The sequence below is a fragment of the Clytia hemisphaerica genome, unplaced genomic scaffold, assembly GCF_902728285.1.
Source record: "Clytia hemisphaerica strain Z4C2 unplaced genomic scaffold, Clytia hemisphaerica genome assembly, whole genome shotgun sequence".
In the NCBI taxonomy this organism is placed as follows: domain Eukaryota; kingdom Metazoa; phylum Cnidaria; class Hydrozoa; order Leptothecata; family Clytiidae; genus Clytia; species Clytia hemisphaerica.
In genome coordinates this window covers 181,325-196,712 of record NW_027103334.1, presented here as the reverse complement: position 1 = coordinate 196,712, position 15,388 = coordinate 181,325, and the positions used below count along the sequence as shown (strand labels likewise).

The following is a 15,388-nucleotide window of genomic DNA, read 5'->3' as shown; positions in this document are numbered from 1 at the left end:
TGAAATTTCTAAGATGCTCAACCGCTTCCAACCCTACCGGTGCCTCTACATGGATCAAGGTCACAAGTCTCAGGGTATGAGTGAATGACAGGAAAAATAAGTATAGCAGGAGGTGAATTACTGCGACCAAATAAGGCTAGTTTAAAACGCAGGTCACAGGTAATTGACACGACAGGTCACAGGTCATACAAACTATAGACCGTAAAACATAATTCATAGCTTTCTTAAAATATTATATGTTAATGGAAATGTTGTATACATAATGTGCTGTATTTAAGATTTAAAGGACAAATCATCAACTTGAAAGTGACCCCAAATATTGACAAAGACATTTTTAAATTATATAAATAATGACATCATCATAAAATATATGAGGTGTGTACATCAGTTTACAACAAAATATTTTTTTCATGCTCAATAGGATGCTGACAGTGCGAGTGGATATATTATATATTGACATGTTTTGAAAACATTAAGTGCTTCAAGAGAGCTGTTTTAGACATGCAAAGATAGCGACATCATTTTACAATTAAAAAAAACAAATAAGGGGATCAGAATTATTCAAATATTTATAAAATATAATCTTTTTGGCGCTATTTTCATAAATTTTTGTTAAATCATATCATAAGGTGATGCAGGAGATATAATGAGATATAATGAGATATGATACTGGATTGTCAAATAGCTATTTCCCTGTCAGGGGGCTGTTTAAAGGTGATATTAATATTCTTATTTAACACTTGTACTATACTTTGTAACATATATATAACAGTAAAAATATAACTCTTATTACATTTGTGATATAGGTGTAATATATAAATACAAGTATTACAGGTCCGCATTATACACAGCACAGAAAGTGAAAGCACATGGAAAGATTTTGACCTTTAAAAAGGTTCTAGATCAATAAAATACCTTCAGTGTGATATTTTTGACAATAACAAGTGTTTTTCAAACACTTTCCTTCAGGCTAGCTCTAAAGCTCTAAAACAGCATCTAATAAAATGAAAACCAGTGAAAACCAGAATATGATTCTTCAATGGGAATCAAAAGTATAAAGTGCACTTACAAACATCAATATGTCAGATCTAACAAAATTAATAACGGCACTGTCATCATTGACAATAAAACAAAGGATTTTCTGTCAAGAGCCTTCCAACAACTTCCATCGAAATGATCTGTCACAGCTATGTCTACCATTTTAGCGCGGTCTGAGGATTGAGCCAAGAATGCTTGCAGAACCCTTGCAGAACGCCCGTGAGCTCCCGCATGGATGAAAAACTTAAATCTGTCAATCATTTTCTCAAGCAAAGAGTACAAGAAGCGATTCTAACTTTACGATAGTGCCGCGGATCATTAGTGGATAGTATTCAATTATCATTATCCCTTTATTTTCATTCATAGCACTTTTGCAAAAAAAATGAAAAATAGAAAAGTTGCATTTTTACTGCTCTATTCACATACTGAATTTGAAAGATCTTCTACGTGGCGTTTTTTTTCGAACTTCAAAAAACTAGATTATTGTCCCGCTTTTGCGGGACTTTAGCTTGAAGTGCTTGCGTGCAGCATAGGGTACAAAATCCAAATATGTGTTTCCCGTAATTTTTGTATGAAGAGTCATGTCTATACTTTCCTTTGTTTTTTTTAATTAATTTAGGCTGATCTGTGTCAAAGACCTGTGACCTGTGACCTGTGACCTGCGTTTCATACTAGCTGCACCAAATATATGCCAAATTTTCTTTCTTTCGAGAAAAACAGTTCACTTCATTTCTTGAAATTAGATATACTGGCTGGTGTGGTCTACAGGATCCAAAGGATGTGTCAAAGAATTCACTGAAACATAAAAGAAAAGGTCCTCAACAAAATCAAAAGGGAGAAGAAAATCATTATCATAGGTGACTTCAATATCCACTTTCTTCGTAGTGAGTCTATACAAATACTGGTTTTTTCTTCGACAGTATGCTCACTACCTCTTTGTCTCCATATGATAACCCAACCAACTAGGTTCACAGGTACCGTGAAGTCGGGTAACTTGCATCAATCAGTGGAGGGAAACTTGCATAGCCATCAAATGACTGACCAACCAAAGCAGCAAAATTTCAAAACAATTGAATCATGCAGCTCCGCTCCCAGCTCTATTCTACTATGTTGTTTTGATTTAACTTTGTATTTTAATGACCAGCCAGGTCATTCATTTGAGGGCAATGCAAGTTTCCCTCCACTGATGCAAGTTACCTGACTTCACGGTAAAACACACACCCTTATTGATAACATCTTTTATTACAATGATATCTCAGATGAATGCCTCAGTGGAAACTTAATGTATACCTCAATACCCTCTTTTTTTTTGACCACCAATTTTCTCACGATTCCAACTGCACAAGAAATAAAATAAAACCAACCAAAAAGAACAATCAAATCAAACGTGACTTTTCTAGTTTCAACATCAGAGACTTTTGTAAACATATTTCAACAACAAACTCAAACATATTCCAGACACCAACAAAAAATATGATTTTTCCACAATGGGTTTAGACAGCTACTCTTTAAACTGCATGCTCCTGACAAAACTATTACTCAAAAAGAATCAAATCAACTGGCAAAACTGTGGATCACAGAAAATATCCTGAAAAAATGAAAATATAAGGGATTCCTGGGGATTCCTGTATACCGTCAACTGCTCCAACTTGGGACGATTGGTCGAAACATGGGACTATTGATATCTGGCCTGTATTTTCACTTACTGTTAAATATCTTTGACAACAAATTTATTTTGATAACTCCACCAAGTTTATCAATCATACTTTCTGTCATATAACATGTCACAATAACTTTCACTGATAAAGCGCCCTTTTTAACTTTTTTGTTTTCATTCAAAATGACCGAATGCCGATTGGACAATTAGAAAACACCCGCCACCTACCTGCCTATCGCCCATCACCCAGCCGATGGGATTAACAAATAACCAGTAAGTAACTTGCCGCGCGAGTGACGTCAAACGCTCCATTGTTTTGCCACTAATTTGTTCTTCTTCGTTCCAGACACGTTCGCGTGTGTGTGTTCCAGTACGGATTTTTTTCATATTTCGATTTAAAAACCTACTTGGTGCGAAAGAGAAATCATGTATTTTTTAATATGTCTTTCATTAACTCAAATCAAATGACTTTGGAGGTTCGGTGAAATGGTGGCCGAATTGCCGTCCCATGTTTTGTCAGATAGTCCCAAGTATAGAGCAGTTGACGATATATGGTCAATTCCATTAAACTGAATATGAGTATCATATTAAAAGACAGGAAATAGTACGAGAATCACGAAAAAGCAAATTCAAGTATTTGAAAACCAAACTTAAAGGTGTGGGAAAAACATTTTGAGAAATTTTTTTGAAGACAAAACTTTCAAAATGGTCAAGAAGTGTGTGATGAAAATCAAAGGACAAAAGCTTCTGACTCCATCATTGATAGTTTGCTTGAATTATCTGTCAATTTTCAGTCTGAAAAACTAACAATAGTACCCCTCTCTTGATCTAATCTGTAAAATTTAAGATTTTAGGGGTGGTGTATTTTTTACAGCAAAAATGAAGTAGTACCCGGTACTAAATATGGGTGGGTGGTACTAAACAAAAATTTAGTAAAAAATCAAGTTTTAGTACCCTACGGGTTAGTACCCTGCCTCTGTAGGGGCCATTCAAAAAGTACGTTCGTCGCCGAGGGGGGGGAGGGGGTCAGCAAAAAAGCGAACGAAAACGAACGGGGGGAGGGGGTCAAGTCGATCTGTGTACGTTCGCTTTTGCGGGGGGGGTGCTTGTCACAAGCGTGACTTTTAACTTAGTCTATGAAAAATCTTTTTCTATCTTATCTCCTAATTACATTTTTTCTTTGAATCGATAACCGAAGATAATTGTTAATCCCCTAAACAATTGTGTATGTTATAATTGTTTAGCAATTACAGTAGATAATTAGAGAGCAAAAACTTAAGGTGCGATAAGATTTAAAGAAAATCGCTAAAATCATATTCTTTGAACTTGCCAAAGTGTCTAAATTCTCCAATTATCTTCAAATGAAAAAGTAATTTTTTTTGAAACATTTCTTTACTAAAACATGTGTTTGAAAGGTTTCTATCAAATTTTATTCACTCGTGAATTAGAGTAAAATCGAAAAATCGGGGGGGGGGGGGGGGGGGGGTAAAAATTTTGAGATAAAAACGAACGTACAAAGGGGGGGGGGTACTTCAAAACGAACGCTGACGAACAAGGGGGGAGGGGGGTCTGAAAATAGGGAAATTTGGACGAACGTACTTTTTGAATGGCCCCGTACCCCCTGGTTTTGTCAGATAGTCCCAAGTTAGAGCAGTTGACGGTATAAGGTCAATTCCATTCAAACGAAATGCCCCACCGAAATCGAATGTGAGTATCATATTAAAAGACAGGAAATACGAGAATCACTAAAAAGAAAATTCAAGTATTTGAAAAACAAATTTAAAGGTGTGGGGAAAATATTAAATAATTTGGGAACAACATCAATCTTTTCTTCAGAAGACAATATAGTTGTCATCCTGCCTATCCAAATAATATGACCCTCAAGAACAAAAGTTAATATATAAATCTGGCTTACCTACCACCAGACCACTTTTGGCCGCCCTCACTCTGTCAAGTATTTCATCAAGGCCACTCGCCTGCCGGATGCTTTTGTCTGTCACACTATAGTGTCACCCAGTCATGGTCATTATATTAGGTACTTTTTAAATTCACAGTTTTACGGTCCTTGTGATAAGCTGATGCATGGATCATGGATTACAGTATGTAGTAGATAGGTAAAACATTGAACACAGCAACAAAAGAAAAAACCTTACCAGATGAAGACTGGAGAATATATAATATATATAATAATGGAGAAGAAAAATTAAACAAAGCAGAAGAAGTGTTTTCCCTGGAAAACATAAAAGACAAACCTCCAAAATGTGATCGGCCATTGCTCATTCCGACATTTTAAATTTTCCGGGGGTTTTGCTGTTTGGGATTGTTTAGGTCAGGGTTGCTAGTAACGGCTTGTCACTGTGCCGGGTGCATACTCGGCGCCTTGGGCCCCGCAGGGTTGCTAGTAACGGCTCGAATTTCAGTCAGGTTATAAAAGGGGTACTTTTACCCATATTATAATAACATATTTTGCCAGTTTGGTATAAAATGTTATGAATTGCGTAACTCTTCTGTGCGGTGATGGCTCAAGGGATAGAGCGCTGGCTTCCGAATCCGAAGGTCTTTCTTTGGTGGTGGTTCGAATCCCACTCGGTGCGAAAATTAGACTGGTCGAAATTGATGGTCAAATGATTGACAGGTATGAAAACTCAGTCAGAAATGAGAAACTCAGAAACTCAGACAGACAGAAAAGAGAAAGACGGGATCAGAGATAAGGATCACATTTCGGAGGTTTGTATCTTACGTTTTCCGTTTTCCCTTCACAAAATTTCCAAGAATTCCGGTTTTGGTAAGAAACGCCCTCATTTTTGGGCGGATGAAATCGAAGAACTCCCATTTCTATAATGGCGGAATGTAAACAAACATTTTTTGGACGAAAACGAAAGTGTTTTGGATTTTGTCATCACCTCGGCGAGATGTCTTTCATTCAAAGATTATAACGCCGTGGTCAAAATCATTCTTCTTTAAACAATATAAATGGATAATAAAGATTACAGACTTGTTGTTTGTCTATAAGGGACACTCTATGAAATATTTCTCATTTTCATAAAGGTTGTTTGATAAACTTATAAACAGTCACTGTTCATTTACATTTTTTTTATTTGCGAACAACATCTCTGCAAAAAGGGGCACCCTAGGAACTTCAACAACACAGCAGATTTTTTTGTCAATCTTTTGGTGCAGTTCATCAAGAAAATGAAGGTAAGAAAAGTAAAATCTTATACAGTACTACTACTACAACTACGAATCTTTGCTCTTGTTCTTTGTGATTCTAAGGTTTCTAATTATAATAGTTAAAAATTTGCGTAAAGATGGAGCTAAATTTTTCCTTTGTTTGATTCATGCCAAAAAAATTTTTTAGAGTAGGATTGAAACTTAAATTCAACATTGTACTGCTACATATCACATTCAAGGGATTAGAAAATATCTAGAATTTACAATTTTTATTTTTAATTGTCAGTGAGTTACCCAAGCTCGTCCCCGTGTATCTCAGTCTTTATTTACATTTTACTGATGAACGCCATCAAGTAAGCATAAGAAACTGATAATGGCTGACTGTGCAGTGGAAATGAGATTGTGACTTACCCCTTACCTAAAGCTGAAACACTTTCACATTTTAGGCCCAAATTGTGATATTATCGTCCTTGCTGGTAAGTCTAAACTTTGTTGTTTCTTAATATATTAGTTCTGATGGTTAGTTCTATTATGGGATAATTTCTGTGAGCTTCTTAGATAGCTACATTGCTCTTTCATCTTTCATATTTTCGAGAGATCTTTTTGTGGTTTCAAAAATATAAGGTGTGAAAACATCCCGTTTTTAGAATTCCACTTGCATAACATTTTTGATAGAAAAAAATCATCTATTTTTTCACCAATATTTACTATTTTTAGAAAAATACTTGTCTGTTATGGTTTTCTTATCTATATTTAAAATATTTGAAGAAAAATCCTCACCACATATTATGAGGCTTTACAAAGCGAACTCATCTTCAAATATTTTCAAGATTTGTCACGATTTTCAAACCAAACAATTTATTCATAATCCAACTACGTTAATCCTTTTAATCCCTTTCAGAAAATGCAAAAGCAATATTTCATTCTATTTATAGGTTTTACCAATACTATTTGCAGCAAAAGGTAATTTTAAAATGATTTCGTTCCATTCTGTAACATTTCAAATATTTACTACAAATATTTCAAAGTTTTATCAGACTAAAATATTAGTTTTACAATGTTTGCTTCCTCGCATACAGTCTGAAATAGATATATATTCACAATAAATGAAAGCTAAATACGATGTATCTTTTTTCAGACAAGGTAACCTGCGACAACATATTTTGCGCTGAAGGGCAAGAATGTGTTGAAAAGAAGACAGGAGCAGTTTGCGAATGCATGGAAAAATGTGAAAGTGGTTATCAACCCGTATGTGGAAGCAATGGAACACTAATGACAACATTCGATAATCGTTGTGAATTATTCAGACAATCATGCTTATTGGAAAACTCTCATGATAAATCTATCAAATTCGTTGCACCGACCACTTGCGAAAAAGGTGAGAGAGTAAATTTTTAGATCATGACTCTATGTTGATTGAACCTCCTGAACCTCAAAGGAATCTAAATCACTGAAAAGCTACCAAAACTTTCCAAATACCAAGAGTTTATAGAAGTTTATTTCAAGGACCACTAAAGAGGTCCAATCTCCATTTATTTCAAATTTTTACACCATGAAGACAAAGACAAAATGACGATACTTGATAACCAAAAATACTACTTCCAACCAACAGAATTACTTCTGCTTTATTCAAATTTTTCTTCGTTTAGCTCTTGAAATTGAAAAAGAAGAAACAAAGAGTATCAAAAAATCTTCAAAACCAAAACCAGGTATGATCGATGTCGTCCTTCCGTTCGTTGAAATCCAATACAATGAATAAATGATAGAATCCTGATCCTTGTACACAACTTGTAATACTTCTGTACTGGAAATTTAAATGTAGCGTAAATGTAGATTCAGTCAGTAGGATAAATTTGATGGTAAGTTATGACTGAATAAACACTCCAAGGCAAACTTCGAAATCCGTAAATATAGAAATTTTTGAAGGGCAGAAAACTATATTGCTTCAAGCTGTGTATTTTAGTCTTGTGAATACGAGCTTAGTTAACTAGGCTAATTCAAACGTAGACCGATGAAGCAGATTCAGTTAGCTTTACACCGATTTCTCCCTATGACTATTTCAGTTGTTTGTAAACAAAAAGAGCGCAACAACCTCCGCGAAGCCATCATTACTTTCATCAAAGCACGCGTTGAGGAAAATGTGGAAACGGTTTCATACAAAGGTCTCTTGTTCAAATATTTCCACATGTTTGACGCTGATGAGGACCAGATGTTGGACACCATGGAGTTTGTAAAGATGGTTGAAAAAGACATGGCTGAATCTGAGGTAGCACAACATGATGGTCTTCAACAGCTGATTGGTTGCAAGTAACGTATTGACTGACTTTGCGTCACTTACAACCAATCAACTGTTGAGTCCGTGATGTAATGTTAGAAGTCGAATATCATGTCATTTCCTTAACAAACTAGATTGACTGATCTTTTTCTCCTATGTTAGAATTTAGTCTCTGTCTTACTTGTGAAAAGTAACAGCCGGTGAAAACTGGAAATTTACAAAAATCTACAGAAGTGCTAAAAGTACATTGTAGCAAATTTTGAGATTTTTTTTTTTTCAATCGTTAGCTCAAATTCAAAGACCCAACTAGCAACCCATTACTTCGTGGACTATGCTTAAGTGAGTTAATCGCAATCACAGATGTCAATTCAAACTATAAATTGGAATTCGAAGAATTTCACAAATGTCTTGACCCGACCTTCAAACCACCACACCAACGTAAGACAAGATTTCGAAATATTACATTTTTGGAAAGATTTAAGTTTTCAGTTCTTTCAAGAGCTTCCAAAAGTAGCAAGTACTTAAATATTTATCAATGTCAAGAATGATGTTAGCTCATAGGTTCATAATTGCTTAAGATCCACTACCCCAGAGAGAAAACAGTAAAGATTAGATGGTGGGGACCAATGCTGCTCGAATATTTCCTTATTTGAATAGGTGGTTTGCAGCTCCAGCTCCAGCGTTGAAATAGTAAATTACTTTTTAGAAATGTTTATATAGATCTTTTAAGAGTTCAGCACTTTTATTATAGGATGTGAATTGAATGGCAAAATTTATGAAGATGGCAACAAAGTTCCTTTCAACTGCAATACTTGGTAAGTTTTCAGTTGAAATCTTAAGAACGTGAAATAGTCTGGTCATAGTTCTTTGTAACAGTCGAGGAAATAGGTATTATTGAACTACTATTGTTCTTTGAAGCACTCCAGCCCCACTGGAAGATTTGGCACAAGTTTCGTCCTTGTGGGAAAAATACCCTGGAATTAAAGCCCCACTTAAATAAATATTGACTTTGACTTCATCCCCATTCATATTTAAAAATTGCACTCCAAAACCATTCCAACTGGATTTTTTAACCTTGGAACAATAAAATTTTCATCCCCATTGGGATTTCAATAGAACTTTTTATCCCCACTTTTGGAAAAGGTTCCACAGGGGAGACAGGGGTGCTTCAAAAGTTGATTGAAGTATTTTTGTTATTTTTTAGTGAATGCGCTTGTGGTCATTGGGTATGCACACGTTTCAACTGTAACGGTAAGTCATTTTGTTATTGTCTATAGAGAACATAGGAAGATTTGATTGATTCAGGCTTTTGTTGTGGCCATAACCAGGAAACTTGGCAACAAAATATCGTTGGCTGAATCCGTCTTTTCGTTTTGATTGGTTTATAATTCTCTTACACGGGGAATTCGCTATTTCACATCAAAGACGAAGGATTTTTCAACAAAAAGTTTATAATTGTGTCATTTCATTTAACGTTATGAGAAGGGATGTATAGGTGATGTTATCTAGCTCTCCCGCCAACATAGTAGAAAAGTCAAAGCAAGGTTTTTTGGCTATTGTAGATCCAAACAGTTTCTGTTAAAAGTAATTAAGGATTTGTTTTCGTCCAAACCCTGGTTAGTTTTTTTAGTCCTCTAGGACACAACAATCACATCTTTGATTGCAGCATTGAAGCAAATGGATAGTGACAAAAGAGCGTTCAGAATTTTATGGGACTTGTTCTCAAATCAAAATCCTTTTTTACATTTTTAGATAACAGCTCAAGGAACAAGTTCCGAAAATTTTAAAATGCTTTGGCTTGGTTGATAACACGAAAGACCAAACGCAGCGCTCTGTATAAAATCAAAACACTTTGATAACCTTGAAAATTGGTTAAATCTTTCGACATTTTGTAACATTTTTGATGATTTAAAAACTTTGATATAACTATTGACAAACCGTTGACATAAAGTTTACAGTATACTTTTTTTAGATTTTATATTTTTTTGATATTTATAAGAATTTAACATTTAATTCTTTTATTTCCTTTAATATTCAAGAAATTTTCCTGATTTCTTTAGCATTTTCCTCAACCCTCAAAAGTCATTTTTAGAGGGTAGATGACGAAACAAAATTTTTCTTAACAAGTGTCATAAAGAATTCGATCTGGCTTGGTGTTTGACAGTTTATTATTACTGACCCAAAAAATCTTTCTTCCTTCCCCTTCATGAAGGATCAAATGTCTTTGAAATGAATTTATTTTTGATGACGTTTTATTGACATGGCAATCGTAGAAGAAAATCTTGGCGTTGCATGTTTTTTCATAAGCAAGTGTCCACTCCTATGTCAGGCATGCATTATGCTTAGCATTCTATTGTTCTTAAACAATAGACCCATTGTTTAGGTACCAAAAACTGAGCCTGCATTCTTATAACGTTATGCTTATAGAAAAAATCAGATACTTAAAAAGAAACCCCTAAAAATCTCTCGATATGATTTTAGGTGTCAATTATTACTTCTCCAGTAGATTTAGAAAACTTTATGCTTCATGCTTAAGATTACCTACTTACACCCCTATCTCACTAACCCTGTAGATTCCGATGGGGTTGAAATGAGAAGCTTAATACCAATGGAGTGGAAATACCTCTTGATGTTTGCGATTTCAAATTCTATCATTTTTAGTTTTTAGCATTTCTATCCATTATTTGAGATGACCCTTGACTATTCTAATTTTTCAGAACACAAAAAGATATATTTTTAAGCTTAAGCTCTAAATAATAGCATTTTCTTGACAGATCTTTTGATCATAGTATAAGAAAGCCGCGGCTGGAATATGTGCAGCATTGTCTTTTCAGTTAATTGCTGTTCCATCTCTGTCTCCGAGCTTTATAAGAACATCAAGATTGTCAGTTTATTATTGGTAGATAGTTCTTGAAATTTTTCTCTTATTTTCCTTCACAAAAAGTTTTTTGTTTCTAGATATCTTTGAATCTGTACCCAATAGAACACTTGAACTAATTTTGGACATATTTTAGGGGTATTTTGTAGAAACGATAGTTTTTCGCCAAAATTAAAATTATAAGAACTATATTTAAGATAACAACTTTCCTGTCAGTTTGAATGATAAATTTTGAAGGTGCTGGCTTGAAATTTTCACAGAATTATCTTGATGTACTATTTCATTGATTTCTAGAAAGATTTCACTAAAATATTGTGAAGGCATTTCGAGGCACCTTATTAATTTTTTAGTTCTTTCAGCCCAGCCATTTTGTGCTTGTTTATATTTCTTATTGTTGATCTTTCCTGCACAATGATGTTATAATGCAAGTGTATTATCAAGGGCATATCATTAATGTCTAAAACGCACTACGAAGTAAGTATTAACGACAAACTAATAAAGTTTACCATTAAAGATGCTACACTACTTATTTCTTGATCAACAAATAGTCATCAAATACGACAGAGATAGGACAGTAGAAATTCAGATGTTATCATTCCAGCCGCGGCTTTCTTATACTATGTTTTGATATAGCATGATTTTGACCTTTTCTTAGAGTTACATTGTACGAGTTAGATTGTGTAATTTTCAATACAAAAGAAACCAAACTCAAGCTAAGCGTTAAACTAAGCGTCTACGTTCAAAATATTATGTATCTTATTGTTACAAGCAAATAAACTTTTGATGATGTTTTGACCCAATATACTAACCGGCAGAAGCAAAGGGATATATCTTTTCTTCAAGTATTTTTACAATGGTTTTTTACACGGATACAAGTCATGTTATGAGAAGGAAGTTGTTTCTCTGTAGTGATTTTACTGCCATGAAGGAGGTAACAAGTGAAAGATAGGGACGCTTGCAATAAGTTCAATATTTCATTCTTTTGTTACGAGAGAAAAGGAGGGAGTCACTGGATTTTAGATACATTGGTACAAAAAGTATCACTTCTATGATTGGATAAATTGGGTGTCAAACCAAAAAGTGATGATACACTCAGATAAGTAAATTAGAAAAGTTTGATATGTTTTTGTAGCCAGTTTAGATGACTTAGAGTAGATGAAAGTCTCAATTTAAAGGGATATAGAATTGTTGATTTGATGAAAAGGCTTGACTGACTGAAAGTAAGATCTTTAAGCCCGAAGTTTTTCAAAAACAAGCTATATCCCCTTCAACGGTCATTTTTACAACTATGTATTGTTTAGTTAACATAGAAACATAAAGAATATCTCTGTATTTGTGAGCTTTAAGGTTATCCTATTTCTTGTGGTTAACATAAGGTTCATCTTATTGATCACCCACCACTCCTCATCAAAAGGAGGTAAAAGATATGAACATAGTTCGAAAGTTTTTCACAACCCAAACGTTTGCAAGAAGTTGTCCTTTACCTATATAACTGTATTTCGAACCCGCTGAAATCGCCAAAGAATTTGTCAGAAATGGTTCGCGTCGAAAGAAACCACTTAATACCCTATTTGAATACGCTACACTGTCACCATGTGACTTTAGAATTTTGAGAGTCCCAGCTAATTCTAAATGAAGTATCCCCGCCTTATCTCCTGTGTTTATTTTCTTCTCATCTCAATTTTCACGGGCTACTGAAACGAAATTGCAGTTCAGATCGATTTGAAAAAAAATTGGGGACCATGCACCTGCCAATATAACAGACTAAAGTAAAACCATCTGCTAATTCATGAGAGTCATAAAGTATCTGCTGATGTTCTATTCTTAGAAATAACAAATACAAGCGGCTAAGAAAGCTTTTAGAACTAACTCATCTAATGTCAAAACCAGAGACAAATTTAAAGAAATAATAGTATCTGATCTGAGAACGTTTTGACATCGGAATATGTCATGCATGAGAATTTTATTCGGCAATAACAACACCTTAACAAGTTTTAGATGTCGAAATCGACAATTTTGCTTTTGAAATGTAGATCAGAATTTGACAGTTTTAACTCCGTGAAATTGCGACAATTCAGAAGGAAACAGTTGGACTTGGTGTTGGTAAAGTTACTAAATGTTGAAATAGACACAGCTTTAATCTATATTGATTTGCTTGTAGGTCAAACAAGATGAAAATAATCAGTCTGTTCATGATTCTTATTAAAGTAACGGTAAAATTTTCTGCGTATTTATGATGAACACAGTAAAATTGGCGGCAAAACCTCCGATCATTTTTTTGGTTGATAATCAACTCGAGAAGAGAAATAACAATATCAACAATTAGTCAATGATTACTTTTAATTAATTTTGAATACTTAACCAAGTCATCTCAATTATACATGATAGGGTGAAATCCTCGTGGCGGCTTTTGAGATATTTACAGCTAAATATATTTGTCTGTAACATTTTTGATCTATAAGGAAGTCTACTGTGCATGATGTAAAATGTTTGGTTTAAGATTTACAGAAGAAGTCACGCACAGTCTGCATGAAACCATCAAGTGCATGGCATATGGCGAAGCAATGATGCCAGTCAGTTTGTTTGTAGGATTTTTGTCATTTGCATATCAAGGGCAGAGATTGTATTATGTCATCTCCTGGAAACATAAATCTGTTTCCCAATGATGACGTCAGCTGGAGTAGGGAAACAGATGATTGTATTGTAGGAAATCGTCTTTCCCAATTTTTCAAGTAAAATCTCCTGGAAAGGGAAAACAGATAATTTGGGGAAACAGGCTCTTTGGCTGCTTCTGAAAGTCCACATGAGTGGAAAATTATATAATAAACATTTCCAATAATGTTGACACCAATTTCAATTATGGACAAAACAGCAACCATTCCTAGCAAGATAGTCATTAAGAAAAGACTTTTCTTTATTTATCTTCTTATTGACTGCCATATGTTAGTAATAGTTGCTATTTTGCCCTACTATATGTCCTATATTCAAGATGGGACAACGAGAATTTTGTTTACAAAATCAGCTTATCAAATCGAACGAAGAACTGTCAATTACACTACAGATTGTTTTTGTATAAATTTCTTCTTATGTTAGTTAGTTCAGTAGTCCTCGTAGGCATCGTAAGCCCATTGTTGTAAGCAGACGACGGTTCCGCAAGGTTAATAAGGTTGAAAATTTTATTGCAACTTAATAAAGGAAGCGCAGAACAATGAATATGAAAAGGGAAAGGGGGGGGGCTTGATCCGTTTGATACAATATAAGAAAGTTTTTCACTTAAAAATAAAAGCGATTACGATTCCAACGATTAGATTTAAAATGACATAAAATTTGTCTCAATGGCAAGGGGGGGTTTCAGGGGGTACCCGATTCCGCAATTCCGCCAAATTTTTCTCCAATTTCCGTCAAACCGTCTTAAATTGAACCAAAATTCCGTCACCGAAAATTCCTTTGAAATTCAATATTTTTGTCGAAAATTCCGCAAATTTGGAATATCTTTTACCAATTCCGAAATTCCGCAAATTTTTTTGCTAAATTCCGTTTTTCCGCACTAAAATTGTCTAATTTTCCGTCTCCGTCAGAGAACCCAATTTCCGTAATTCCGTCTAAATTTTCCCCAAATTCCGCCACTCCGTCCGAAAAAAGGGCCGATTCCGCTCCTCCGCCAACCATGAAACCCCCCCTGGCAACATCGTTATCGTTAGCCTACTATCCCTACTACTATGAGTACAACTACCACAGCTCGGGTGACTCGGATAGATAAATATTATTTTCCCTGAAATTTGAAAACTTGGTATGCTATCCGATACCCCCTATTCATGATATGTACCATTGCAATGTCTTCCGTTCCACCCAGTAGCTCATTGGTTGAAAGTGACGTAAACTAAAAATTCTCTGTTTGATATACCTAAATTATTGGACAATTTTTGCAGCACCAAAGTAAAAACTTGGCCTCGATGCTTGCAGTTTGAGGTTGAGTTTGAGTTTGAGTTTGTCGAGGTCTGCGGTACAGACAACTGAACATTTTTACGATTTTCGTTTTCATGATCTCAAATCATCTTTTAAACGCCAGCCCGCCCTCATCCCGCCCGCTTCAATTTCATCATGTAAAAAGGTGCTTAATTCTAATCGGAGTGTAAGCAGGCCGTTACAACAAAAAATTTCGAAATCCATAATGGTACCATTGTGATGTAAACAAAAAGAACACAGCTTCCATTTTTTGCATCACGAGCTCCTTTCAAGTACTTTATCATGTCAAATTCATCAAAGCTCGTGTGTCAATGACATTTTGTCCGAAATAGTATCGTCGTGGATTGTAAAGTACCTCTTTTCATTTGTATGTAATTTGATACTTACACTTTTTTCTGTTTTA

At 34.8% G+C, this 15,388-nt stretch overlaps 1 protein-coding gene across 1 annotated transcript; it reads left to right on the top strand.

Moving 5' to 3' along the window:
• Nucleotides 1–5,657: 5,657 nt before the first annotated feature.
• On the top strand, nucleotides 5,658–10,192 carry LOC136816552 (follistatin-related protein 1-like). Its single transcript, XM_067072897.1, has 10 exons — nucleotides 5,658–5,893; nucleotides 6,313–6,342; nucleotides 6,802–6,829; nucleotides 7,005–7,244; nucleotides 7,516–7,575; nucleotides 7,930–8,132; nucleotides 8,429–8,579; nucleotides 8,893–8,956; nucleotides 9,346–9,392; nucleotides 9,894–10,192. Exons 1-10 carry the CDS (start codon nucleotides 5,888–5,890, stop codon nucleotides 9,926–9,928), a joined length of 864 nt encoding a protein of 287 aa, XP_066928998.1. The 5' UTR covers nucleotides 5,658–5,887; the 3' UTR covers nucleotides 9,929–10,192.
• The last annotated feature ends 5,196 nt before the right edge of the window (nucleotides 10,193–15,388 follow it).

Bases quoted from the DNA above. Each gene is read 5' to 3' on its own strand.
- LOC136816552 (XM_067072897.1), top strand. The intron at 6,343-6,801 runs GTAAGTCTAAAC...TTCTATTTATAG, and splicing joins TGATATTATCGTCCTTGCTG to GTTTTACCAATACTATTTGC. The intron at 8,133-8,428 runs GTAGCACAACAT...TTCAATCGTTAG, and splicing joins AAGACATGGCTGAATCTGAG to CTCAAATTCAAAGACCCAAC.